The 26,229-nt window shown below is 54.1% G+C and overlaps 1 protein-coding gene across 3 annotated transcripts in view; it reads right to left on the reverse strand.

The window, feature by feature from the left end:
* Nucleotides 1-26,229, reverse strand: part of Septin9 (septin 9) — a 172,916-nt gene that overhangs the window by 75,495 nt on the left and 71,192 nt on the right. For 2 of the 3 annotated variants that reach the window (XM_052756969.1, XM_052756971.1), the window contains one exon: nucleotides 587-1,222. In XM_052756969.1, coding sequence (XP_052612929.1) covers nucleotides 587-1,222 — 636 coding nt within the window. Of the gene's footprint in view, nucleotides 1-586; nucleotides 1,223-24,839; nucleotides 24,919-26,229 lie in introns of those variants that run through there. The other variant, XM_052756970.1, reaches the window with a different exon arrangement.

A 26,229-nucleotide genomic window follows, 5' to 3' on the forward strand; every position in this document is an offset into this window, starting at 1 on the left:
AAGTCTAGCTACAGGAGACTCCAGTGCAAACCTCAGGAGAACCTACGCTCCTCCTGTGCCCTCCTCGGCTCTGGGCTTCTACCAGGCTCACAGGCTGCAGTTTCTCATGGGCAGAGCTCTGCCTCCCAGAAGCCATCACAAGCACATAACTTGTTCCCTGCCCCATGGGAGAGCACAGTGACTCCTGTACCAACTACTGCTCTACAGCCTCCCAGGCCTCCCAGTTCCAGGATCACACGACAGAGAACTGGCATAGTCCAATTGTTGGCCACCAGGAGCTTGGTGCTTCAGAGGTACTTCCCAACTGCAGGCTCCTGCTACGGCCCCTGAGCCTTAAGACACAACTCTGCACATCCAAGTGCACTCGTGCATGCATGCACATACTCACACAACACATACATACATACACATACACACACACACACACACACACACACACACATACACACAGAGGGAGGGAGGGAGGGATGGAGGGAGGGAGGGAGGGAGGGAGAGAGAGAGAGAGAGATCGGATCTCTTCCAGGAATCTCACAGAAAGATCCCATCCCAAGTACATAGCCAGAAGACCCAGCCCTGGGTTACTCACCCTCCTGGTTCCGGTATGGGACCTCAGCCACAGGGGGCCTGGGCTCCAGCCTGCTCTGCAGCTGAGACATCGGGGCCTCGGAGTTCTCCAGGGTCTGGGGCGGGAGTGGGCAGTTGGGTGCCTCGGCTGGCTTGGGCACCTGGATCTCTACCCTCTTGGGGGCAGCATCAGTGACAGTGGCAGGGACCTCGGGGATCTTGGAGACAGGGGTCTCCACCCTGCGGTGCACTGACTCCTGGGGCTTGACAATGGTGATCTCCGTCCTCCGAGGGACTGGCTCTGGTGTCTTATGGCCCAGGACTTCGGCCCTCTTCAGCCCGAACCGCGAGGTCCCAGCAGCTGAGCCTGCGTTCTCCACCTGCTTGGAGGAGATGTCAATGGAGAGCTCCGTGCGGCGAGACATAGGCTCAGATGCCTTGGGCCCTGCCAGCTCCACCCTCCGTAGGGATGGCTTGGGTGAGCGCTGGCTCAGGGAGTCTACAAGGCGAGCAGCAGGCTCTGAGTTCTTCACACCCAGGTCCTGGAATTTCTGGCTGGAGCTGGCCACCGTGGCTCGGAGCAGAGGGGTCTGGACCCTCCGGGGTGGCGTGGAGTTGGGTGGCTCAATCTCCTCGACTTCAAATGATCTCTTTAAGGCTGAAAGAGAGAGAGGGCAGTGGATATGGTGTGCACACTGGCAGAGGGAGCCTGGCATTACAGGATGCATTCTGTGTTTAAAAAAGGGCAAAGGTGCCAGGCCAGGGGGAGCAGAAAATCCCAAGTACTTGGGAGGCTGAGGGAAGATCTCAAGTTCAAGACCCGTCTGTGCTGTTGACCAAGTTCAAAGCCAACACAGGTAACTTTGTGAGAACCTGTCCCTAAAGAGCGAGGAATAGATACAGCTCAGTGGAGGAATACTTGCCTACCATGCCTAAAGCCATCGGATTGATACCCAACACAGTCAAAACGGAAAAAAGAAAGGACCTGGAGAGGTACGCTGGCTAGGAAGTCACAGGGCTCAGAAAGCCACCTCCCTCTTCTGCCTCTACCCATAAGAGACAAGTCCACTGTAGGACTCCCACAGAGCACCAGCTTTCAGGGGCTGCAGTGAGAGGAAGGTCACCTCGCCCGCCCGCTCTGCTGTGGCCACAGCTCAGGCCCCACAGGCCCCGCTCTAGAGCGGCCATAGGATGCTCTGACTAAGGACTCCAGAGTTTCTCTCCTGTGGCTTTCCTCCCTTCTTCCTCCCCTCCCTTTACACACACCCAGACCCCATCAGCCAATAGAGCACTGTCAGCCTCAGAGCAATGACACCCGTGACACCCCAACAGCTGCGCTATAAAGAATATTATTTCTTGTTGCTGGGTGTTGGTGGCACACACCTTTAATCCCAGCACTCAGGAGGCAGAGGCAGATGGATCTCTGTGAGTTTGAGGCCAGCCTGGGCTACAGAGCAAGTCGTAGGACAGCCAGGGCTACACAGAGAAACACTGTCTCAAAAATAAATAAAATAAAAAAAGAAAGAAAGAAATGAAAATTATTCCTGGGGCTGGAGAGATGGATCAGAAGTGTAGAGCACTTACTGCTCTGGCAGAGGATCTGGGTTCAATTCCCAGCACTCACATGGTAGCTCACAACCACCCACAATTCCATGTCTCTTCTGACCTCTGCAGCTTCTGTATGCACGTAGTGCACATATAATCGCTCAGGCACACTCACATACGTATAGAGTAAATATTTAGGGGAAAAAAAAGATTATTCCCTGACTAGCTATTGAGGTAGTTTAGCGTGTAAAGACTCTTATGACCAAGATTGACAACCCGAGTTCCACCCCAATATCCACACACTAGAAAGAAGTGACCCCACAAGCTGTCCTCTGACCCACATGCACACATAACTAACTAACTAAATAAATGTAATTTGAAAAAGAATACTATTTCCCTGGCAGAGGACACCCTGTGACATGCCCAACAGTGTGGAACACCTGTCTTTGGTACCAAGGCTGTAAGGAACCCCTCAACCGCCTGCTTCCTAGGCTCAGTGCACGCTCACCGACCTCCTCAGTCTTGACCCTGGTCATGCAGGATGCTGACCACCCAGTTCCCACCCTGAGGACCAGTGTTTCCACTCAGCAATGTTGACATCGCCACTGGAGTCTGCTCCTGGGGGAGCAGCAGGGTGGTGGCTAGGAAGGCTCCATCCTCTTGTCTTTGCGGCCACCAGCAAAATGAGAACCAGCTGTTTAGGGTAGTCAGGCGCAGAGCAGGAAGGGCCCACGTGGCTGGAGCACTCAACAGCGCCAAAGACTCCAGACAATGCAGGGTCTTCCTCACCAGCCCCAGGACTCAGATTTCATGGGACCCCATGGTGTCCTCTTCCTGCCCACAGCAAGAAGGACCAAGAGCTGGCCCAGCCCCTCACAACAGCTCCAGGGTCATATGTAACCAGCTGCCTCCAGCCTTCTCCAAATGCAAACACCCCAACCCCCAGTCCCATCCTGCCCCAGGTCTCCAGCACCAGATTTCCTGTAGAGGACTACAGGCTGGGACAGGGGCACTCACTTGTCAGCAAAATGCTCCCAGAACCCACATTTTAAAAAGCCAGGTATGGGGGCACACCTTGTAATTGCAATGCTGGGGAAGTGAAGCTCGGTGGGACCCAGAACTTACTGTCTAATCAACCGAGCCTCTTACGAGAGTTCCAGGTCAGTGAGACTGATTCAAAAATAACTGAGGGGCTGGAGAGATGGCTTAGCGGTTAAGAGCACTAGCTGCTCTTCTAGAGGTCCTGAGTTCAATTCCCAGCGACCACATGGTGGCTCCCAACCATCTGTAATAGGATCCAATACCCTCCTCTGTCGAGCAAAGGAACATGCACACATAGCACTAATTAAATAAATCTTAAAAACCAAAACACAAAAGGACAAATTGAAGCTGACTCCGATGAATGAATGTGTTATGCACATGCACGCACGCACGCACGCACGCACACACGCATGCACACTGATGGTGTCAGAATTTCTTTCCTGGGAAACATGAACAACGTCTCCTAAGGTCCCAACAATAAATTAAAATATGATTCCAGAGCTGCCCCTGGGGAACTGGTGAGGTGAGGGGTTACCTGCAGGAGCATGGGTGACCCCAAAGCAGCCACACTAGAATGTCTTCCCCAGAATGAGTGATGGCGTCCCCACAGTCACATACATGGAGCCCCTCAGTTAACTTTCCCCAGCCTATATATACCAGCCCCTCTGGAGACCCCCAAGAGCAGCTAGGGGAGAACTGCTTGCCAGTAGCTGGGAGGAGTGGCTGTAATTTCAGGTGAGGAGCCAAGGCCCTCCCCACCTCCCTCCTTCTCTAGGGAATGTCAACAGCCCACTCCTGCCGGGCCCTGCAAGCAGGAACTGCTGTTGGGCGAGGGCAAGACTACATGGTGTGATGGGACACTGCCGAGGAGCAGGGCAGAGGAAGCCCAAGCTCCTGGGACCTGGCTCCCCAGACGGGAGCACTCCTGGGACCTGGCTCCCCAGACACAGGAGCACTCCTGTGGGTACCTCTTTCTAAGCCTGGTTACCCTTTGCTTCTGGTGGACACAGAAGGGAACAAGGCCCTGGGCTGCTGTGCTCAACCATCCTAGATGCCCAGGAAGGGACAGTTACCATCAGCTGACTGGCTGGGGGAGTGGGCAGTGGGGAGGCGGCGTGGACTTCAGGATACCTGTCTCTGGGGAATATGCAGTTCAGCTGTCAATGCCTAAGGCAATCCGAGCTTCTAACCTTCCAACAGAATCGAGAACACTGCATTGTTATGATTCCTTCTGATATTAATTAACTGATTTATTTTGTTTTTTCCAGTCTTGTGTAGGTGGACCTCAGACACAATCTGTAGTCAGGCTGACCTGGAACCCTGATAGCCCATCTCCACCTCCCAAATGCTCAGATTACATGGGTGTACCACCATGCCCAGAAAATAAAGTTGGAAACCCAGGTATTATAATAAATAATACCTTAGAATTCTTTTTTTCTTTGTGTATGACAGACAAATGTGCTCTACCACTGAGTTACATCCCCATTCATAAAGTACAACTACCCCCACTGCCCCCCACTGCCCGTCCCCCGTCCCCCACCACCCTTCATCATGCCTCCCCCTCCCCAGCCCCACATCCTCAGCAATGGGGATGGAGCCTTGGTCTTTTCCTTGCACTCTCCCAGCAGTCTACATTTCCACGCTGACTTTGAATGCTGGCACAAAGCAAAATGTAGCAGAGCTGAATAAAACTGCATCCATGGGCATCATGGGCATCAATCACTCATGATCTCAAGGCCCTTAGGTCCCTTGGCCAGCTATACAATGTGCACATAGACAGGAGGAGCCTGCCTTGGCTCAGGACCATCCCCAGATAAGAACCTGTTGTCCTCAGAAGAAGAATCAGGTCCCCAAGCCAGCCCTTTCCAGTCTCCCTGGATCCCACGCTGCCCACGGCACTCCTTCCCCGCCCCACTGGCTTCAGTGAGTACATTCAGAACCAGACACAGCCCACTCACAGCAACGCCATACCCTCACCAACTCCTAACAGTGTGGCCACGGGCTTCTAACTTTGGGCATGGAGCCCAGAGAATGGGCCCTGGGAACAGCGAGGCCCCACCTTCACCGCTATCTAGCCCAATAACCTCCACTTCAAAGGTTGAAGCAGCTTAGAAAGCAGTGTCCCCCTCCAAAAAAAAAAGACCTGTACAAGTGCTATCCCCACAGAGCCTGTGGAGGTGACCTTGTGGGAAAGGGGTCGTAGGGGTATAATCAAGATAAGAGCATTTGGAGGGACTGGAGAGATGGTTCAGTGGTTAAGAGCACTGACTGCTCTTCCAGAGGACCTGAGTTCAATTCCCAGCACCCACATGGCAGCTAACAACTGTCTGTAACTCCAAGATCTGACATGCTCACACAGACATGCATGCAGGTAAAACACCAATGCACATAAAATAAAAATAAATAAATTACTTTTAAAAAGAACATTTTGGATTCGGGACAGACACGAAGCAGAGTCCTTAAAAAGGAAATGTATAAGACTGTCTGAGAGCTAGAGAAGCCAGAGGACACAGAGTCAGAGATCTGAGTGATAACATGGCCCCCAGCCAAGGAAGACCAAGGGCCACAGCTGCTAGCACAGGCAGGAGGCACCCTCCCCTGGAGTGCTTGTATAGAGTGCAGCTTTACTGACACCTTGAATTTAAACTCCAAAACTAAGAGAGAACGGATGTGCTATTAGGCCACCCGGCCATGGCCACCAGGGCCCGGCCACCAGAGCCATGGGAGAGATGAAACTTGGAGTGGTGTGTGGTCATCGGGCCCTTCCTCTTTGTTACCTGGAGAACCCTCTGTGAAGCCCCACGAGATGCTACCGTACACCACACTGCAGCTCAATCACAAGGCATCTGTCTGTGGCCATGGAGACCCCTCTGCAGACCTGAGACCTGACTTAACCACATATCAGATCCCAAGGACTGGCTTGCTAGAAAGGCGGCCTTGCACAGGCCCAACAAGCTGGCGCATCCAAAGGGCTGGTAGGGAACACCCCCAATTGTGGGCTACTGCACACAGACAGGGCCAAGCCATATGGGAAAGGTCTCCACATTGCCCTTGGGAGCTAAAACAGTGCCACCAGCCCTTACAGCAGGAAGGGGCCACCTTAGCCCTTCATTACCCAATAATGCTATGGAGGACTAACTCACCCCGCCCCCCAACCTCCAAGCCAGGCTCAAATCACCTACTTCTCTTGAGCCTCCTCAGCCTCCACCCTCCTAACTTGAACCAGAGCCTGTTGAGGAATCTCGCGCTTCTGGCCCACTTCTGGGGTTGGATCCCAAGGAAATAATCCGAAGATTTATGTACAGGGACATCTACATCGGCACGAACATGGCAAACACTGGAAACAATTCAGATTTACATGCCCAAATCCCACAGAGTCATCAAAATCACATCATGGAAGATGAGAAATGCTGAGCATATTGAGTAAAAATAGAAGGCTGCAAGGCGTGGCACAGACCCTAACTCCCAGCCACAGGCACACGTGCAGCCTGCACACACGCAGCCCGCACACATGCAGCCTGCACACACGCAGCCCGCACACGCACAGCCTGCACACGCAGGCGCTAGCACCCACTCGGGAATGACTGTCTGGGAATGACGGAATGGCAGTCAGATTCTTCATCAACTCCTCCTGCCCAGGCCTAACACACAGTGGCCAATGTGGGTCACTAAGACTGCCAGGACCCAAGATGGGAGATGCCAGGATGAGCAGGAAGGTGACCCAGGCAGCCCCAGCAGGGAGAGTAGTAAATAAAATAATGCTTTGTAAGCATGAGACCCGGAGTTCAGATCCCTAGAAACCATGTGAAAGCCAGGTCTGGTGGTCTGCATCTGTAACCCCAGTACTGGTGCGCAGAGACAGGAGGATGAGGCCATTGGCCAACCAGTCTAGCTGAAATGGCAAACTCCAGGTTCAGTGAGAGACAGTGAGAGGAACTCAGGCCTCCACATGTGTTCCCATGGGTGACGGCATCCAACACAAACACACACACACACACACACACACACACACACACACACACACACTTCCAGGGCCCCAAACAAAAGACATTTTTTAAAGACACACCTTGCTATGAAAAACTCTGGCGGTAACAGACAACTTTGCACATGGCCCCAAGCAGACATGCAGGAGAACACACACTTCCCAGCTCTCTTTCCGAATTCAGGGGGCTGAGCACAGGTCCCTCCCCTTGCTTGTCCCTCAAGCACCTCACCTCAGCTGCTATATACAAAAAGAGGCCAGCAGCCTCCTTCCTGCTCTAAACCCTCCTTCCCCAGAACCCGTGGGGGGCCTAAGCCAGAGCAGCCCGGGTCTGGGCCTGCTTAAGGAGGAATGTGACGAGCACAAGGGACCATTGTTAAGGCCTCTGCTCTGACTGCAGGCTGTAGGAACCTCTCACCCTCTCCCAGCTCCTGAAACCGGATCGAACACTTCCTGGTGCATGGATTGCATTGGGTCTGCTCTGGGAGGGTAGGCCAGGCCAGGGAAAGCTACAAAGTCCTGCCCCATCATGCGACCACTGTCCTGCAAGGAAATGGAGAGCCTGAGGCCAAAACGTCGTCAAGTGCAAGTCCCCGTGGGAGGGAAGGGCACAGGACCACAACTCAGGCTCTAAGATACCCCACTCAGGTCAAACAAAGCCTTTTCTCCAGGAGCTGCAACAACATACAGTAGCCACTTGGGAGGCAGCGTCCACCACCTGGGGCACAGGACAGATGGCATCATAGAGTAAAGAAGGTAACAACACACATGGACCCGGAAGAACTTGTGGACGCACCTGTATCCAGAGGTGGGCTTTGAACCAGAAGGCTCCCCTGGCTGCGACTGTCCTGTTCCCTTCTCAGGCTCCTTTGAAAACTGGGCCTCAGGCCCAGATCCTTACTCTCAGAAAGAGTGGGGCGGGGCAGCAGGCAAGGCCTTGGCCTTGGCAGAGCTGGGGCGGGCTGGGAGGCCTTACCCTCCTACTCATCCCCAACTGGAAGCAGCGACTCCCACCCTGCAGAGGGACTGAGAGCAGAGCGAGGGCCCCAGGCCTCCCTCGCTGACCTTGTGGCATGAGGCCCGTCTGTGAGTCTCATTCAAGACTGAAAACTGAAGACTGGGAACAGTGTTGGGGCCACAGTGCCCGTCTGCATGCTAGAACTGCGCCCCTCACCTAGCTGGGAGAATGAGTGACCTGAGTGACAGGAGGTGGCGACGGAGGGACAGGTTCAACACTGCTGTTGAGAGTGGCTGAGGCCACCGCTGCTCAGGCACACTGCAGGACTCTCCCTCATCTCAGGTAGCCTGCCTCTGCTCTGCCTCTGCCTGCAGCCTGAAGGAGCCACACCCTAGACCTCCTCAAACTGGAATATCAACACCCCGGCTCTCAGCACTCCAACGCAGGATGGCTCCGGGACCAGTTTACAGTCCTCAGGGCTCCTCAGGACATGCTGGACTCCATTCCCTTTCTTCGCCCTGTCTGTCCTCCCTGTCCTATCCCAACATAGGGACCCTATGGCCTCCTCCCCTCCTGGGTCCCTGTCTCAGGAGCTACTTTTGGAGGCCTGGGCTGCTGAGGGTGGGGGTGAAGTCATGCTGAGTAGGTGGGGGCAGGTGGGGGTGGGGGATAGGCTTAGGACAAGGAAGAGAATACAGATGGGTGACAAGGGGCGGGATGTGCCTTCAGGAAGCAGCACAGCCCCAAAGGAAGAACTTAAAAATAGCCCCAGTGAGGAGAGCCTGTACCGGAAGTCCGTAAACAACCATTGCTCCCAGCCCTGAATCTCTACCAACAACCACATGGTTATTTAACAACAAGGCCAGGCCAAGTCCAGATAAAGACAGAGGAAGCTCTTCCTCCTGAGCGAGTCCCAGTCAGACACCTCAAACCCACCAAAGGTCCAGGAAGGAAAGGGAGAAAGCAGGGGCTGACACCACAGGGGAGCCTCCCCTCCCGTCCCTGCACACTTTCCTCAAGGCCAGGCCCTGCTGTGTCCAGCGGACAGACCTGGGGGGTGGGGGGGACGGACACAAACTCTGCCCAGGGCTCCAGCATGGCAGCCAAGAGCTCTGGCTACCCTGGGCTTTTCTGTACATGTGGCCCACAGATGGAGGCTGAGGCTTATGACACTGAGGTCATTGCCCATAGAGTCCTGTTCTGTGGTCCCCTCTGCCTGCCTTTGGAAGCCCAGCGTAAACTCACAAAGATCTAATCTGAATCTCTGGGTGAGGAAAGGACTGGACACTTCCATCTACCCACCCTTGCGAAGATGTACAACAGGTATCCCTGGGAAGTGATTGGGCCAGAGGGTTTGAGGCTCCATGGACAAAGCCAGAGAAGGCCATTCCTCTGAAGCTAAGGGCCAACTCTGCTGTCTCTTCTCCTCATTCCTCCTCTTCTTCCTCCACCTCTTCTGTCTCTTTGAGACAGAGGCTCATACTGTAGATACCTCAAAGTCTCAGTGATCCTCCTGCCTCAGCCTCAAGTGTATGTACCACCAAGCCCAGCTCCATATACTACTTTCTGGTGACTTCAGAAATAGACTTCTTTCTCTGCCAAGGTCACTCTGGGCACGCAAGGTCCTCTGACATGCCAAAGGCAGGCTGGAAATACTCTGAAATGACCACGTGAACAAGTAGGTCAGAAACATCACATCCCTGCAGCTGTGTCTCCGATATAAGGCCAAGAGAAACAAAGAAGAAACACACAGAGGAGGAGCTGGGCACGAGGGGGTGGGGTCTCCTCCTCAGCCCAGCCCACAGGGCACAGTGACCCACAATGCTCCCCCAGAGGCAAGGCGACGAAGGCCTGGGCCCCTCAGATCCGGACACAATGCAGGCAGCTGTGGGCAGCTGTGGGTGGCTAAGACCTAGTCCTCAGGACTCCAGCCCTCTGGCTTTTCTCTGGGGTGCTAGCCAAGCGCTCTACCACTGGGTTCTTCCTAGGCATCCTGCCCAGCTTCACTGCGCTCATTTCTCCTTAGAAAAACCTGTCAAGCAAAGGTGTGCGATGAAGTGGCACCTCGGTCCAGCCAGCAGCTGGCTCATCCACCTGGAATCCTGTCCTCGTGGCCTCCCCCAAATTCACCTCCCTGCTTTAGGTGGGCCTGCTGCACTGAGAGAGACAGTGCCCACCCAAATGACACATCTACGAGCTATCTCCCACAACCTGCAACCGTGGCCCTGTCTGGGAAGAACTTCTGCAACGATGATTCAAGTGAGCGTCTGAAGGATTGCCCTGGATTAAAGTGGGCCCCGAACCAGTGACAAGTGTCATTACGGCAGATGGAAAAAGTTGATAAAACGCACACATATACAGACAGCCACGTGAAGGCGGAGTCCGGGATGCCAGGGATCCGACTGCAAGCCGAAGATGGCTGGCAGCTACCAAGGCTGGAAGAGGCCCAGGACAGATTGTCCATCCCTCCCTCTGGGCCTGGCGAAGATACTAACACCAGAGACACCTTGCGTTGGGACTGCTGGCCTGCACAGCTCTGAGAGAATACAGTGTGACAGTGGTAAGCCCCGCTGAATCTGTGACACTTTGACATAGCAGCCCCAGCAACGAAGGTGCCCCCCTTAGAACTGAGAAAAGGGAAGAGGCGGCTTGGGTGCCGCTCCATGGTGGGGCCTGTGTGAGACCCTGCACAGTATCACTGCAGGAGAAAGAGGAGGGAAGGAAGGAAGGAAAAGGAGGAGGAAAGAGCTGAGGAGGGAGAAGGGGTCTTGAGCCTGTCACAGCCATCCTGTTGGGCTTCTTGGCTCTCTGTCTATTCTGAAGCCACCTCTCAGTGCTGGCTTTCAAGTCCAGAGAAGGGACACTGTGTCCTGGGCGGGCCTCCGGCTCCTCTCAGCCCACCATGCTCCCTGCCCAGCTTCACAGGAACTAGCACTACGCACTATGCTGCCTGGCTCATCAGTGGGGTGGGGATAGGGTCCCCTCCTTGTCAAACCATCCACATGTGTAGTCTGGAAGCCCCAGCTCACACATTGTTGACAGACTTATGGCTCCCCTTTAGAACCCAGGGTTCCAGGTGGGACAGTGAGTTACAGTCACTCTTCCTGTAGCAGATATCACCCCACACACAGAAGAGAAAGACTTCAGGTGGCCTCATACGGGGTCAGGAAGCCTCCTCATAATACCACAAAGCCATCAGACAGGCACACAAGAAGCCTCTGGCCAGAGCTCAAGGGAGACCTGAGCAGAGAGAGGTCCTTCCCCTGTGGGCTTCCAACTTTCTTCTTCCACAGACGGCCCAGCCCCTCCAGGAGGCTGCTTAGTAAAGAGTTCTTTGTGTAGGCTTCGGGCTGCCTCCAAACCTCCCACCTCAGCCCCCTCCTGCCTGGAGCCCCAGGGTCATTCCAGGCTCACCATCAACATGGCTACAGGATGTGGACTCCCTTTCTTCTCTGCTAAATTACAGCTATGGAAATCGAACACACCTGGAATCATCAGCTGCTGGAAGAAAAAAAAAAAAAAAAAAAAAACGGGCCAAAACTAAGGAGATGTGGGGCGGATATGAGGAAGAACTTCCTGGTTCAGGGAAGGGCCACAGGAGAGGAGGCCACTCTCCCAAAGGCTGTGCAGAGGTGGACACAGAGTGAGTGTTTTGACTCTGGTTTTTGTTTATCAGACAGAGCCTTCTATTGCCAGGCTGGCCTCAAACTCACTATGCAGCCAAGGCTGGCTTTGAACTCTCTTTGAACGCCTGCCTCTACCTCCCAAGAGCTGAGATTGTGAGCATGCGTCACGGTCACCGTACACATCCAGAAGTGGATACATAATGGACACATAAGAGGACAGGTCCCCGGAGGAGGGTCTGGATGCTCCCTGCTTTGGAGAGAGGAGGGGATCATGTGACTTCTGAGTCCCCTCAGGTCAAAGGCTCCCAACTAAATGGCAGCTGATGAAGGCAGAAGGGAGGCCATGGGAGGCTACAGACCTAAACGGAAGCATAGCCTGCAGCTCTTAGGGTGTAAAGGGGGGAAGCCCTAGGGGAGGAGGCAAACTCTCCTAAGCTTAAATGACCCACATCCTTCATGCACTCAGACACCATGGTCCTGTCTGGGGACAGACAGCTCAGACTCCAACTCTTGGCCACAGCACCGTGCACCCTACTCACCTCAGCTGACCTCCTTCCATCTGCTCCCCATCATCTAAGACAATCAGAAGGTCCCCGACTCCCCAAACACTGTTCTCCCATATTCTGAGGCTCTTCACAAGGTCCCATTTCCCATGATCCTCCAGATGGGGGCCACTCCAAGAACCTTCCATGAAATAATGGCCAGCCAGCCTGCCTGATATAGGCCTGTCTGGATCCCACCTGGGCCTTTCCCAGCATGGTAAGCCTGGATGCTTACCTGGGGACCAGGAGGTCCTAGAGATCCTGAGGGAGACATCGGTCTGTTTCCTCTCTGCAGCATGGGAAAGAGCTGCTAGGCAGGGGTCAGTCCTCGGGGTCCAGTTTCCTGGTCCTGCTATTCCTTCTCCATCCTCGGACCAGTCACTAGATATATGAGTACTGACTAGTCCTGACCTGCCTGAATAGAGAAATACCCTCCCTCCTCACCTCATCCGCCATGGGAAAATCTCAAAAGCACTTTAAAAGTGGAAAGAAAAAGGCAGAAGCAACATTTAACACCAGGGGCCACTTGGCCCAGGTGGGATCCTCCATTAATCACACTAGCCAGCGTGGACAGAGTGCCAGATGGAGCTCTCTGTTCTGTGGCCTGAGGCCCAGGCAGATATGAGCTATGGCCTAATTACAGGGCACAGTGACCCCAGGGGGCAGAGTTCAGGCTCCGGTCAGATCAGCACCCAGGAGCCAGGGGAGGGGTCAGAGGCCAGCTCTTGACAATCACACCCAATGTTCCCCAGCTGCCTGGAAGTAGGGACAGAGCCACAGAGACCACACAGCCCTGCCTGTCCCCGGTCAGCCGTGCTTGGCTGGGTTCCACTGAACCTGAGGATGAGGTAGGTTTACTCTCTATTTGGCCTCAAAGACACAGCAAAGAAGGATCATGGAAAACTGGGTGAGAAAGCGTTTGCTGTGTAGAAGAGGCTACAGCTAGATGCTGAGAAGATTCTAGAAGGAGCTGCCATGAAGCAGCCGGGGTGGAAACTAGGCAGCGTTGGGGGAGTTGGGGACCCTCCTTCTGAAACTCCCTGGGGTTCCCTTCTGCCAGCAAAGCACTTGAGATTCCATTTAGTCCTCTTGAACCGAAACATCCCGAAACCTTGTGAGAACTGGTCATAGTCCAGGGTCTCCATACTTAACCAGCTCTCAGGTGGGGCCGGAGCAGAGAGAGGAGTTGTTAGAACCAGAGGGGCCTACAGAGACACAGTCCTGGGAGAGGGGATGGCGGTCTGGGGAGGGAAAGGGCAGGTGGATTAGTCTGGAGAACATCCTTCCACATGACAGGTCAAGAGGCAGCTAAAGTCTGTCACAACAGTGTCCAGCCCCACCACAACTCACCCTGTCTGCCTCCGTGGGGACTTGGGCCACATGGGACTGAACAGGGATACAGGGGACAGCGCCTTGGTTCCCTTTGCTTCTCCTGAGTGCGGCCCTCAAGCAGCCAAGAGGCAGGAATGCTGTCATAGTCATCAGACAGACACGGAGGTCCGCAGTCACTCAAGGCACACAGCGAGGGACCTCAGGCCTGGTTTCTTGATGCCCCACTGCCCAGCCTGAGCCTTGAACTCCATCCCCTATGATCAGCTATGTTTCAGGCTCACTATATCTCCAAAGGAGAAATCAGAATCCTAACACTGGGTACCCATGAAGGCCTTTGCAGATGCCCTTAGGGAGCTCAAGGTGAGGACACCCTCAGTTTAGAGCAGGAAGGCAGAGAACAAGAAGCCAGGAGCTAGTGAGATGGCTCAGGGTGTAAAGATGCTTGCTGTCAAGCTTAATGACCTGAGTTTGATCCCTGGACCTCCATGGGGGAGAGACAGGGAGGGAGGGAGAGAGGGAGGGAGAGGGAGGGGGGGGGGGAGAGAGAGAGAGAGAGAGAGAGAGAGAGAGAGAGAACTTCCACAGGTTGTCTTCTGACCTCCATATGCATGCCATGGCACACACATGTATATGTACACACATGTATATGCACACACATGTATATGCACATAGATGTATATACACAAAGGAAAAGAAGGAAGGATGGACATAGGGAGGGACAGAGAGAAAATAAGTTTAAAAAAATTAAAAAGAAGGAATCAGAAACACAAAAAAGGATCCCATAAGGCTGAAGCAAAGGCTTCAGAGGGACATGCCTGCACACCAAGGGTGACATGGTCATCTGGGAGCTACCCTGACCTAGAGAGGGCAGGCACAGGCTACCCCTCGGAACGGCAGAAGGACCCCGCCCCACAGATCCCTAGAGCTCCCAGCAGACCCAAGCGCCTGCATTCCCAGCTGCTGAGCTTTCCCTAGGCCTCCTGGGACCGATCACGATCACGCTGTCCCCATCGTTCTGTGTCTCACATTTGTTCCATTCATCTGTTCGCCCCCAACGCCCACTCAGTCCCAGCGCCGCTCCGCGGCTCCCAGCTCCGCTCCGCGGCTCCCAGCTCCGCTCCGCGGCTCCCTCCCAGCGCTGCTGTCTCTCCTTGTTCCCTGAGCTGCTGAGTGTTCAACCACCCAGCATGGAAGGTTTTGGGAAAACGCCCCTCAGTGGAGACAAGACCTCTCCCTGTCTCCCTCACAGGCAGGCACTGTGCTCCTAATACCAATGGGAGAGGGACTTCTTGGTCTCTCTGACAGTAGGGCCCCTCTTCCATGCCCGCAGCGGGAGTCCTTTCTTCACCTGTCTGATCCTTTCAGGTAGACAGAACCACCTCTCCCGGGCCACATTCACAGAAGCAGATGACCCCTGGACTCTGTTTATACCAGTAACAGAAACACTGGAAGAGCTGTTTACAGTAAATAGAAATCCAAGGTGCCAGAGAGCAATCTGGCTGATCCAGGGCCTCCAATTCACAGCCCAGAGCCCAGCAATTCAGCCCCTGACCTCTGACCTGTCTTCAGGCACCTGGCAGCTGGGGACCAAGGGACGTGAGGCAGGAAGAAGCCTCCTCCTCCTCCTCCTCCTCCTCCTCCTCCTCCTCCTCCTCCTCCTCCTCCTCCTCCCAAGAACTGCCTGGGAGAATCTGCCTCAGCAGGGACCAGGCCCACCAGGCTGAAGCCCCCACTGAGGGAGGTGTTGGGGAAGTGTCAAGGCAGGAAGGAAGAGCCTGTTGTGATCACAGGACTGCTGGGGTCATTCTTGTCTCAGCTAAAAAAAGTGGAATCTTTAGCCAAGTCGTCCTTTGTCATCAAGGAGCTCTGTGGACCACCCAGAGTTCGGGAGCTATCTGTTGTGTGGAGCTGGGGGCTATCTGTTGTGTGGAGCTGGGGAGCTATCTGTTGTGTGGAGCTGGGGGGCTATCTGTTGTGTGTAGTTGAGGGCTATCTGTTGTGTGGAGCTGGGGGCTATCTGTTGTGTGGAGCTGGGGGGCTATCTGTTGTGTGGAGTTGGGGGCTATCTGTTGTGTGGAATTGGGGGGCTATCTGTTGTGTGGAGCTGGGGGCTATCTGTTGTGTGGAGCTGGGGGCTATCTGTTGTGTGGAGTTGGGGGCTATCTGTTGTGTGGAATTGGGGGGCTATCTGTTGTGTGGAGTTGGGGAGCTATCTGTTGTGTGTAGTTGGGGGGCTATCTGTTGTGTGGGGCTGGGGGGCTATCTGTTGTGTGGAGCTGGGGGGCTATCTGTTGTGTGGAGTTGGGGGGCTATCTGTTGTGTGGAGCTGGGGGGCTATCTTTTGTGTGGAGCTGGGGGGCTATCTGTTGTGTGGAGCTGGGGAGCTATCTGTTGTGTGGGGCTGGGGGGCTATCTTTTGTGTGGAGCTGGGGGGCTATCTGTTGTGTGGAGCTGGGGAGCTATCTGTTGTGTGGAGCTGGGGAGCTATCTGTTGTGTGGAGCTGGGGGGCTATCTGTTGTGTGTAGTTGAGGGCTATCTGTTGTGTGGAGCTGGGGGCTATCTGTTGTGTGGAGTTGGGGAGCTATCTGTTGTGTGTAGTTGGGGGCTATCTGTTGTGTGGAGCTGGGGGCTATCTGTTGTGTGGAGCTGGGGAGCTATCTGTTGTATGGAGCTGGGGGGCTATCTGTTGTGTGGAGCTGGGGGCTATCTGTTGTGTGGAATTGGGGGGCTATCTGTTGTGTGGAATTGGGGGGCTATCTGTTGTATGGAGCTGGGGGGCTATCTGTTGTGTGGAGCTGGGGAGCTATCTGTTGTGTGGAGCTGGGGAGCTATCTGTTGTGTGGAGCTGGGGGGCTATCTGTTGTGTGGAGCTGGGGGGCTATCTGTTGTGTGGAGCTGGGGAGCTATCTGTTGTGTGGAGTTGGGGGGCTATCTGTTGTGTGGAGTTGGGGGCTATCTGTTGTGTGGAGCTGGGGGCTATCTGCTGTATGGAGCTGGGGAGCTATCTGTTGTGTGGAGTTGGAGGGCTATCTGATGTATGAAAAATAAAGAAATGGCCAAGGTCATCTGCATCATGGTCCAGGTACATGGCCCCCCTAGCCTAGTTCCTGAAGAGGAAGCCCCCTTCCACCCCAGACACAACAGAACACAAAGATCAACAACCAGCCCCAGTGACTCCGTGCTCCTGAACCAATCTGGTCCAGCAACTCCAGACAATGGACACAAGCCTGGCAGGGATGGACACGGAGGGCATGCCCTCCCAGGTCAAGATGGAAGACTTTAATTCTGACCACATTCCATGTGGTCCAAACTGCCCCTGCAGAGGTGGCTCCCAGCAGCCTTCACTGCTGGGCAAAGGTGACACTCTCCAGCCAACACCTAACCCTGAACAGCAAGGACCACGCTCTGGCACCCTGGCTATCCTCCTTGAGGTTGGACTCCCTGGCCTCTGCTCCCTCATCCTTCATATGGGACGAGAAGTTTGTTTGAATAAAGTTATTTTTCTTTTTGGAAATTAACTTTAAAAAAAATAACAGCTATAGCTTTTTTCCTGACTATAACACAACCTAAGCATGAGGTAGAAAATGTGCAAAAAAAGAAAGAAGTTTATAACTCTGCAATACAGATAGCCTCTCAGTATCTTGACAAATACCCTTCCACACTGCTGTGATGGTATGCATATCCAAAGTTCGATCACACAGTGACACTGCCTTGTGCTTCTCCAGGAAGCAGGGTGGTCAAGGTCGCCCACATTCCTGGGTCCTGTTTCTTGAATTCTCTACAGTTCTCATCTTCTGATTCTAGATGAGTCATTCAGCAGCCCCAATTGTACATCAGAATGATCTCCAGAACATAAACCATAGCCCATCAGTCTCTAGTCAGAGAACGGAGGGCCTGGACACCCCAGGGGGCTTCTGAGGGGCAGCGATTGGGGACCCCTGCCTTCTGTGGGCTCACAAGCCTCATCCACTTCCCAGAATCCTACAAAATAAAAACCCAGTAGACAACACCATCCTGGAAATGGCCCTGCCTGTGGGCACCCCAGAGCGGCCAGTCAGCAGCACGCCCTACCCCCTGCTTCCCGGCAGTCACTCGTGCTCCCAACAACTCCCCAGGCAGTCACAAACTGAAGGACACTCAGAACTAAGCCACCTATGGGGCACTGCTGGGACAAAGAGAGCATGTGAGTCACAAGGTCTGCAAAACTGCCCAAGGCCCACACTGTGGCTCACAGCCAGGGCCTGAACGGGGAACTGGTTTCATGTCCCTACTGCAGGAAACACATCACACACAGCACAGCATGCACACACACACACACCCATGCTCCAAGCCACTGTCACCTTCCCAGCTGAGGAAGGAGCCTGGCTTACTCATCACTGTCCTCTCTACACCCTGGCCTGGCAAGGAGAAGCCTAGTGGCCTGGAATCTCTCAAGTCAGAGGTGATTGAGTACTTCGCACACTCCCTCAATCCTCAGACATACATGCTCACATGCTCACACATATGTACAGTCTTGTACACACACACACACACACACACACACACACACACACACACATACGCATGCACGCACGCACGCCCGCCACCCAAGGCAGTAAGTTACTCTTGTCCCCACATGACTCCAGCACAGATGATAAGAGAGGCCTGCAAGTCTTTTTATACTAAAGGGGGGGCGGGGAAATCACAGCCCCTGGTTCATCTCCACCTTCAGTTTTCTGTCCTGTAATAAGGAACATCAGGAAGGGGATAGTAGAGAATGTGGTCTCTCTAGGCCTAATGTAGAGCCAGGAAAACATGTCCACTTTCATGGTACAGAGAGGTGGGAGCCTTGTGCAGCACTGTGAGCTCAGAGCTGAGTCACACACTCTGTCCTCATATCCACTGAGGCCTCTGGAAAAAAGCTCTATCTGTCCCCACACACACACTGACAGGTGAGACCAAGCTCCTAGTCCACAGGCGCAAGACTGAACTGAAGCAGAGGCTGCCCCATCAGACCCTAGGCTCAGGACCCAGCTACCCCTCCAGCTTACTCCTGCCAAATGGACTGAGATTTCCATCATACCCAAGAACCATGTAGATGAGAAAGGCAAAGGTTCACACCGTGACAGTGGCGCCTGGCAGGGAGTAGGGAGCAGATCTCGGCACGGGAAGTGACAGCCAGAGGTTAAATGGCTAGGACAACCTGGGTCTGCCTGGCAGTGCCTGCCTGCACCACAGCAGCAGGGTTCACCTCGCTACGTCAGACAGAAACAGGGATACGGTTAAAGGAAACGGGCCTGAGAATGAGGATCCGCTGGATGGGAGGACATGCTATGAGCCACCGGGAAACAGCTGGGAGGGCCGGGACTTGGGTCAGAGACAAAGAACGCACAAGCAGGGGAAGAGAGACAGTCCCTTCCCCCACCCCTACCCCCACCATCCCCTAACAGCTGGCTCCAGTGCAGCTGTTTGCAGCAGCCTGGCTTCCTCATTTAAACGTCAGCCTAGCCTGATGTTCAAGACTGTCCCTCAGGTCAGAGAAGTGTTCCTATCCTGTCCCTCAAACCCAGCTGTCCCAAGGCCCAGTTTCTCTGAGCTAGGACATAGCCTCCACCCACACCCTCCACCCTACCTGGCCAGGCCTGCCTGTGGTGTGAGAATAAGCGATACCCTGCCTACTTCACCCCCAGGGCCCCTGGTGGCCAAGAGTTTCTTTTGTAGTTCAGAAAGAAAGAAAAAAATAAAACAACAAAAGAACCAGCGGTCTTTCCTGGGGTTTCCGGAGGGAGGGCAGGGCTTGAAACTCACCGATGCACACCTTTGGCTGCTTGCACACCTTCAGCTGCTCGCACACCTTCAGCTGTTTGCACCTTGGCTGGGGTTCCACACTTAGGGCCTCTCCCCCACCCACCTTCCCCTTCAGCTCTGCACCCTCCCGTCTGGGAACAAAGCCCGAATCTCACAGGCACATGGTGGGGGTCCCATCCACCTTGAGAGACCTTCATGCTGCCAGGTTGGCCTGCACAAGAACCCACGCCCTCCTGCCGAGCATGCCAGGTGCGGGCACCCGGGTGCTTCTGTGGAAACAGCAGAGGACTTGGGAGTTTCATTTTGCACTAAAGGAAAAATCACAGCAGTCCAGTGCCGGACCCATGATTGGGGACAGCAGGCAAGGGACACTGGAGTCGGGAAAATGTGTCCATTTATACCACAGATACTATCTGTCCCTAGGGGACACAGGGCAGGGGCCTGGCCTTCCCTTCTCAGCTGCCCACCCATGTGGAAAGCAGGGAAGAGTCCTCCATCACAGCCTATTTCCTGAATCCAGGGAGGGTGAGACCTTGCCCAGAGTGTGGAATCCACCAGAATGCTGGCCGCTGTAGTTTGGGGCCACATTCTCTATGCCTGGGACTGACCACTCTCCCCACCAAAAGATGAGACAGGACCCACCAATGACCACTGTCGATAGCCTAGAGGTATATACAGAAGGGGTCCACCTGGGGCCCAAAGCAACTACTTCCCTCATTCCCAGAGGTTCCCTCAGCTGCAGTCTCCCATAAGGAGATACCCAGGCCCTGTCTGCAAGGACCTGTGAGCTCTTCCTACCTACACTGTGGATTGGGAGTGGGAAACCAGGAACCTGTTTAAAGGTCTGACATTGGTTGTGCAGGGCTCTGGAGTCCCAGCTTCTCAAAGGCGAGACAATGTAAAAGGAGACAGGGAAAAAAGCCAGGTCCCACCTAGGCAGCAAAGGACAGCTGTCCTCAATCCTCCCCCTTAAGCAAGTTCAGCCTGAGTCCCCAGAGACCCCCCATGGGCAATGCTCAAGTGTCTTCACTGTCTCCCTGTAACCCCAAGACTTAGCCTTGGAGACACAAGAAGCTGTAAGCTGTGTGGGGGCACAGACAAGGCTGTGCACTCAGGACCACGGCCCCGTTCCTGGATTGTAGGCCAAAGACGCCAGGAAGGACTGCAGTAGGGGACAGAGTTATTTCTGGGAAGAGTGACAGAGAAAAGCACAAGGTGGCTCAGTGGTAACAGCTCTGACTGCTCTTGCAGAGGACCCAGGTTCGGTTCCCAGCACCCACATGGCAGCTCACAGCTGTCTGTAACTCCAGTTCCAGGGGACCTGACGCCTTCTTCTGGCCTCCTCAGGCACCAGGCACACACATGGCACACAGACATACATGCAGGCAAAACACCCAAGCACATAACATAAAAATAAACCTATAACAAAGTTTCCCCTTTTGTGAAGAGGAGGAGGAGGAAGGGGAGGGAAGAAGGAGGGGGGCAGGGGAAAAAACACAAAGAAAGAAAAAAGTAGACTAAAACCCCCACCTAACTTTTGCTCCCCCAAGGTGTTCCTCAGAGAGCCAAGGGGGCAGGCATGGTGGGGTGCTAAATGTTTGTGTTTCCCACAGAAAACAAGGTCATTCTGTCTCTTTCTGTAAGTTTTTGGGAATTAGGGCACTTAAAAAAAAAAAAAAAAGACAACAAACTTGAAATTTGTAGAACATCTGTTGGTTCCCGACTGCATGGAGCCTCGGAGTTCTGTCCAGACCAAATTAAACAACCAGAGCCCATAATGCCCTCTGGGTGCCTGTGGGTGTCCAGAGGCCAACTGGTGAGGCTATCTAGCCAGAGACATGACAAATCCTTGGGCTTCTCAGACTGTTTGCAGGGAACTCCATGAGCCTCCAAATTTGGGAAAAAAACAAGAGTGCTTCAGAAAAAGAGCCAGTGTTCGGCCAATCTTCCTACCACAGCTTGGTCAAAAGAAACGACACAAATTCCTATCCCAACTGCATTTTGGGGGATGTATTTCATGTCTGTGACCCCAGCACTCAAGAGGCTGAGGCATGAGGACTTCTGTGAGTTTGAGACCAGTCTGGGCCACGTAGAGAGAGACCTCGTCTCAACTATCCTACACCCCCTTAAAAAAGATGAAACTATGCTTAGGGCTTCAAGGTGGAGCAGCCCCCGACCAGAGCCCTGAGGCTGCCCAGTGCCCTTACCCAGCCGTGGTTCACAGCGCTCTGAGCAGACCACACAGCAATGCCATAGGGACCCTGACCTGACCCCAGAGGAGAGTGCCTGGGACAATCTGGCAGAAGTGGAACTCTGCCCTGGGTTTAAGGGTCAACACAGAGCCTCTCCGCAGCAGACTACCCCCCCCAACACTGCCCACAGACCAAAGTGGGTGTTCACAGCAAGCAACCGCAATCAGAATCCTACTGTGACCTCTTCTGAAATGGGAGGTGGAGAAAGGAAAGGAGACCCCAGCACTGTCTTCCTGGTACCAGGATGTCAGGCCCAGCCCCCCAAGAAGGGCAGGCAGAGACCACAAGTCACCAGATGGGAAACTCCCTGGCTCCTAGACCAAGCACACACTTGTACACTTCTGTATTCCCTTTGGGAATACCAGTCCTGGGTGGTGGTCAGTGCTTTGGGTCCACAAGCAAGTCAACCTGGCTCTAACGTACAGCCAGAACAAGACAGAGGCCTCCAGCCTGGGAGATCCCCTTTTCCAGGTACCAAGTACTCCCCCACAACCCTCAACTCCAGAAATTAGCGAGATTAAAACCTGAATCAGCAAAATAAGAAATCCCCAGACCTTAGGAATATGGGTGGGGGGTACACAGCTGATAAGTACCCAGGCTAAGTAAGCTGAAGATATGTAGCTTTGGTTTCTTAGCCCTTCTAGTCCCTACTGGACGGAACAGTCATAGCTTAGAGCTGCGTCTGCACCATACACAACGAGACAAGGAGGCTTGAGGCCACTTTGCACCTCTACTAACATGGTCCCCAACTTTTCAGGCCTTGAGGCCCACTTCACAGTCCGGTCACCAGGTACATGCCCTTCGGCTGTCAGCCTGTGGCCTTGCAGATGGGACATACAGTATCCCTCACCTGTGATGTTCTGGTGTTGAGATACTCTAGGACAACCCCCCAGGAAGAAGGACCCTGCACCCCATGTGACCCTGACCTCCAGGGAAAATGGGACACCTCCATGGAGAATACCAGCCAGAGAGGAGGCAGGCCCCCCACCCCCACTGTGCTTCATCTAAGGTCAGAGATTCCTAGGAGGGTTCTGTGGGTACCAAGTCCCTGGGACTTGTCACCACCACCAGTGGTGACCATGTCATCCAATCTTGTCCCACAGTGGGCTCAGTTTCTTGTAAGACCTTCTAGCACTTAGGATCTATACGTCTTGTGCAAATGTCTCTCAGTTCCAACAGTCACAGCAGCCCCCCAGACCTCACGAAGCTAGTTCTGTACCCAGCACTAGCTACTGTCTATATCTCACAGACTGTCCCCCAAAACCTAGCAGAGCATCATTCACAACCCCACTGAACCCAGAAGCAGATAGAGGCTCAGAGTGAGCTGAGAGACTCACCCTGAGCCACGCAGCTCCCCAACAATAGAGTGGGGTCAGCCACCAGGTGCCCAGGCTGCCACCCATCACTCCTCACAAGACCTCTCTCTCAGTAGAAACTCTTGCCTCTTCCAAACCCACTCCCTGCCACAGTGCTTCCTTCAAACCCTTCCTGAAATGTCACATGTCCCAGAAAGGACTCCAGGATGTTGCCCCTCAGAGAGGGTGTGTCCCACCTCTCACTAGATGTCGGGCTCAGGTAACCCTTTGTGGGGTGCTTACACACCTACCCTCCCTGTCTAATGTCTAATGAACCGGCTCACATGGGAATGATTGATGGGCTCACCTAGTGTACCAAGTTGAGGATGTCAAAAGCTTTGGGAGTCATAAAAGAGGCCAGCCCCCTTCGTTGCAGGAAGCCCTGGTGCCCTGGAATCCCTCTCAGCAGCCCCCTCAGCCCCTTCAGGGGCTGCAGAGGCACTAATGGCAGGGAGGCAGCAGTTCCCAGGGGCCTGGAGTGTCGGCTGGAAATCTTAGGATTCATCACACAGAAGGCCCACGGGCATTAATTAAAAGAACAAATCTACAGCTACCTGCAAGCAACAGGCCTTTCCTCAGGGAACAAAGTGGCATCTGGGTCCAGCCATCACCACCACCTTGTCCCAGATGTGTCTGCACGGTCCCTGCTTTCTTGGCCACCTCTCTACTGAGGGAGAGAAGAACCACAGGCCCTCCAGGACCCAGTGCATAAGAGCCTCCTCCAGAACATCAGAGAAAAGCCTTGCCACTCGAATTGGAGCGTCCGGGCTTCTGGGCCAGATCTGTTTCAACAGACATCAAGGACTGACTCTCAGGATTGTTCTGGGCGTGCAAAACTGGTTACAGCCAACACTGGTGAGAAGAGTAGGCCAACAGCTGGCACTCAAAGTGGCTTTTGTCACACAAGGACTCAGCTTGTAACTGTGTTTGCGGTAACAGATCTGGCCTTCATTCAGGAACACACTATCCAGCTGCCCCGAGCTTCTGCTGACCAGGAAAGGAGAGAGGAAGGGGTGACCCCTCTTACCACCCAGTCACAGAGAGTGGCGGGTGTCATCCCATGGGGGAGAGGGGGGTACCAGAGTCATCTCATGGGGGAGAGGGGGCTCCACTGTCAACTAAAAGCCCTTTATGTTGAAAAGTACGAAAGTAGGAAATCACAGACAGATGAGAAATTAGCGAGATTAAAACCTGAATCAGCAAAATAAGAAATACTTTTTTCACCCCTGGGGAATGGGACAGAGGAGGCAGGGAGCACCTTCCTTGAAGGGACACAAAGGCCAGATACCCAGACACAGGAAGTTCATGTCCTTGGAGGGTCCTGCTACCCTCTCAGTTCCAAGGGACAGAAAACCAAAAGTCTGAATCCCCACAAGACCTCCAATGATGATCACAAATGTGACCCCTGGTTCCTGGGGGGACATGTGGGGACAGATGGAATGAAATAGATGAAAAAATGGAAGGAGAAATGAGTGCCCAACAAGAAGACAGTTGTGACTGGGATAAAGACACAAGCCCTGTCTGCACTGCTCCTCCAGCACAACCACACACTATGGTTGTGACCACACCACACTGCTCTGACCTGGGCCACTTCCCTTCTGTTCTGTCCGACAGGTGGCTCCTGCCTGGTACAGCTGCCAGCCACAGACTGCCACCCCCCAGAGATACACAAAGCTCAGAGCTAGCCCTGCCCTGGAGGGTGCACCTGGGTCCCACCCTCTCAGCAGACCACAGTGCCCCATGTCATGAGCCTGTCTGTCCAGCTTCACAAAGGGACCATGGGTCCCAGCAGCTGCAGCCAACCTGCCTCTTTCCCCCCTCCCTTCTCCAGCTACCTGGCAGAGCCCCACACACCTGGCTGGTGGAAGCCTGAGCAAAGAATGGACGCTTCTCCAGCTGATTCTGGCCACGCGAGCATCAGGGAACACCTGACCTTCTGTGGCTGGGCCCCTCTGAGCACTCGCTGTAAGCTGGCCCCTCCTCACACGAGGTCTCCGCTGCTCACTGCCTGTGGGGCAGGCTGGCCAGAGAATTCTTCTCTTTCTTCACAGATTCCCACTTTCACTCAAGGTCTTATCTCTCCATCTCCCAACTTCTCCCTTCCTGGATTCAGACTGCCAGCTTCTATCACCCATGCTGGGCTGGGTCACATGTTCCCCATGTCCCTCCACCCGTCCAGCTGTCCTGGGCTCTCCAACCCCCACATGGACACCCTCTCCACATACCAACTCAACACCATATTCCTAGGACACTTAGGAGGCCACTTTCTGGGTCCTTCATTCAGTGTACAAGGCCTCTACTGCACAAGTGCCATGCACATTCACACACACACACACACACACACACACACACACACACACACACCTAACAACAGCTTTCACTATTGGGCTAGTAATTGCTAGGCACTCAAAGACCTGACCCCATTCCCCAGTTGAGCTTTTCAGGGTCCACAGTAGGAAGACTGGCACACACAGGGAAGCAGAGACGAGAGGCCCTACTCCCGTAAGATTGCCAACCTCCACGCCAGGGTGCCCTCAATGAGGCCATTGTCTTGGATTAAATTTGAGGGTCAAGAAACTGGCTTGGGAGGCAGCCCAGTCGGGGCATGACATAGTAAGGAAAGAGTTACACAGAGAGACCAAAGAGGCAGGGGACAGCCAGCCTCCACAGTGCAAGGGTACCAGCTGCAAATCCCCAAACTTCTCCCTCCCCAACAAGACCTTCAGCAGAAACCCCATCTCCAGCTCCTCAGAGAATCAAGGCAGAGGCCCGAATGCCTCCAGGTCTGGAGCAGATAGCAAACACACAGAGACCAGGACCTGAAAAAGGTGGTCACCCCCCCAGATTGCCCCCCTGCCCCGACTTTCAGAGAAGGGAACTAATTGGCTGACTTTCAGATTACACTCACAAGAGAATGAAAGGCCCTAGGGCAAAGGAGAGATGCACAGAGGAGCCTGGACAGACACTAGGGCCGCAGAAGACAGAACAGAACAAAACCAGCCTGGGAGACCCCAGAATAGACATGGACTCCAAGAGGTCCAGGTGGTCAGGGACACAAGTTCTGCCTAGAAGCAGCTCTGCCCTGTATTGGCACAGATGGGAAGTGCTAGAATCTAAAAACTGCCCCCAACACTGAGGCGACCAAGTGGGTGTGATATTCCAGGCTCCTCACAGCGCGCGCCTGCCAACACACCAGCAGCCAACTTCCCAGACTCTTGGCACACACACCCCAATACACAGCTAA

The sequence above is a fragment of the Peromyscus californicus genome, unplaced genomic scaffold (genome assembly GCF_007827085.1).
Source record: "Peromyscus californicus insignis strain IS unplaced genomic scaffold, ASM782708v3 Scaffold_3__1_contigs__length_106647218, whole genome shotgun sequence".
In the NCBI taxonomy this organism is placed as follows: domain Eukaryota; kingdom Metazoa; phylum Chordata; class Mammalia; order Rodentia; family Cricetidae; genus Peromyscus; species Peromyscus californicus.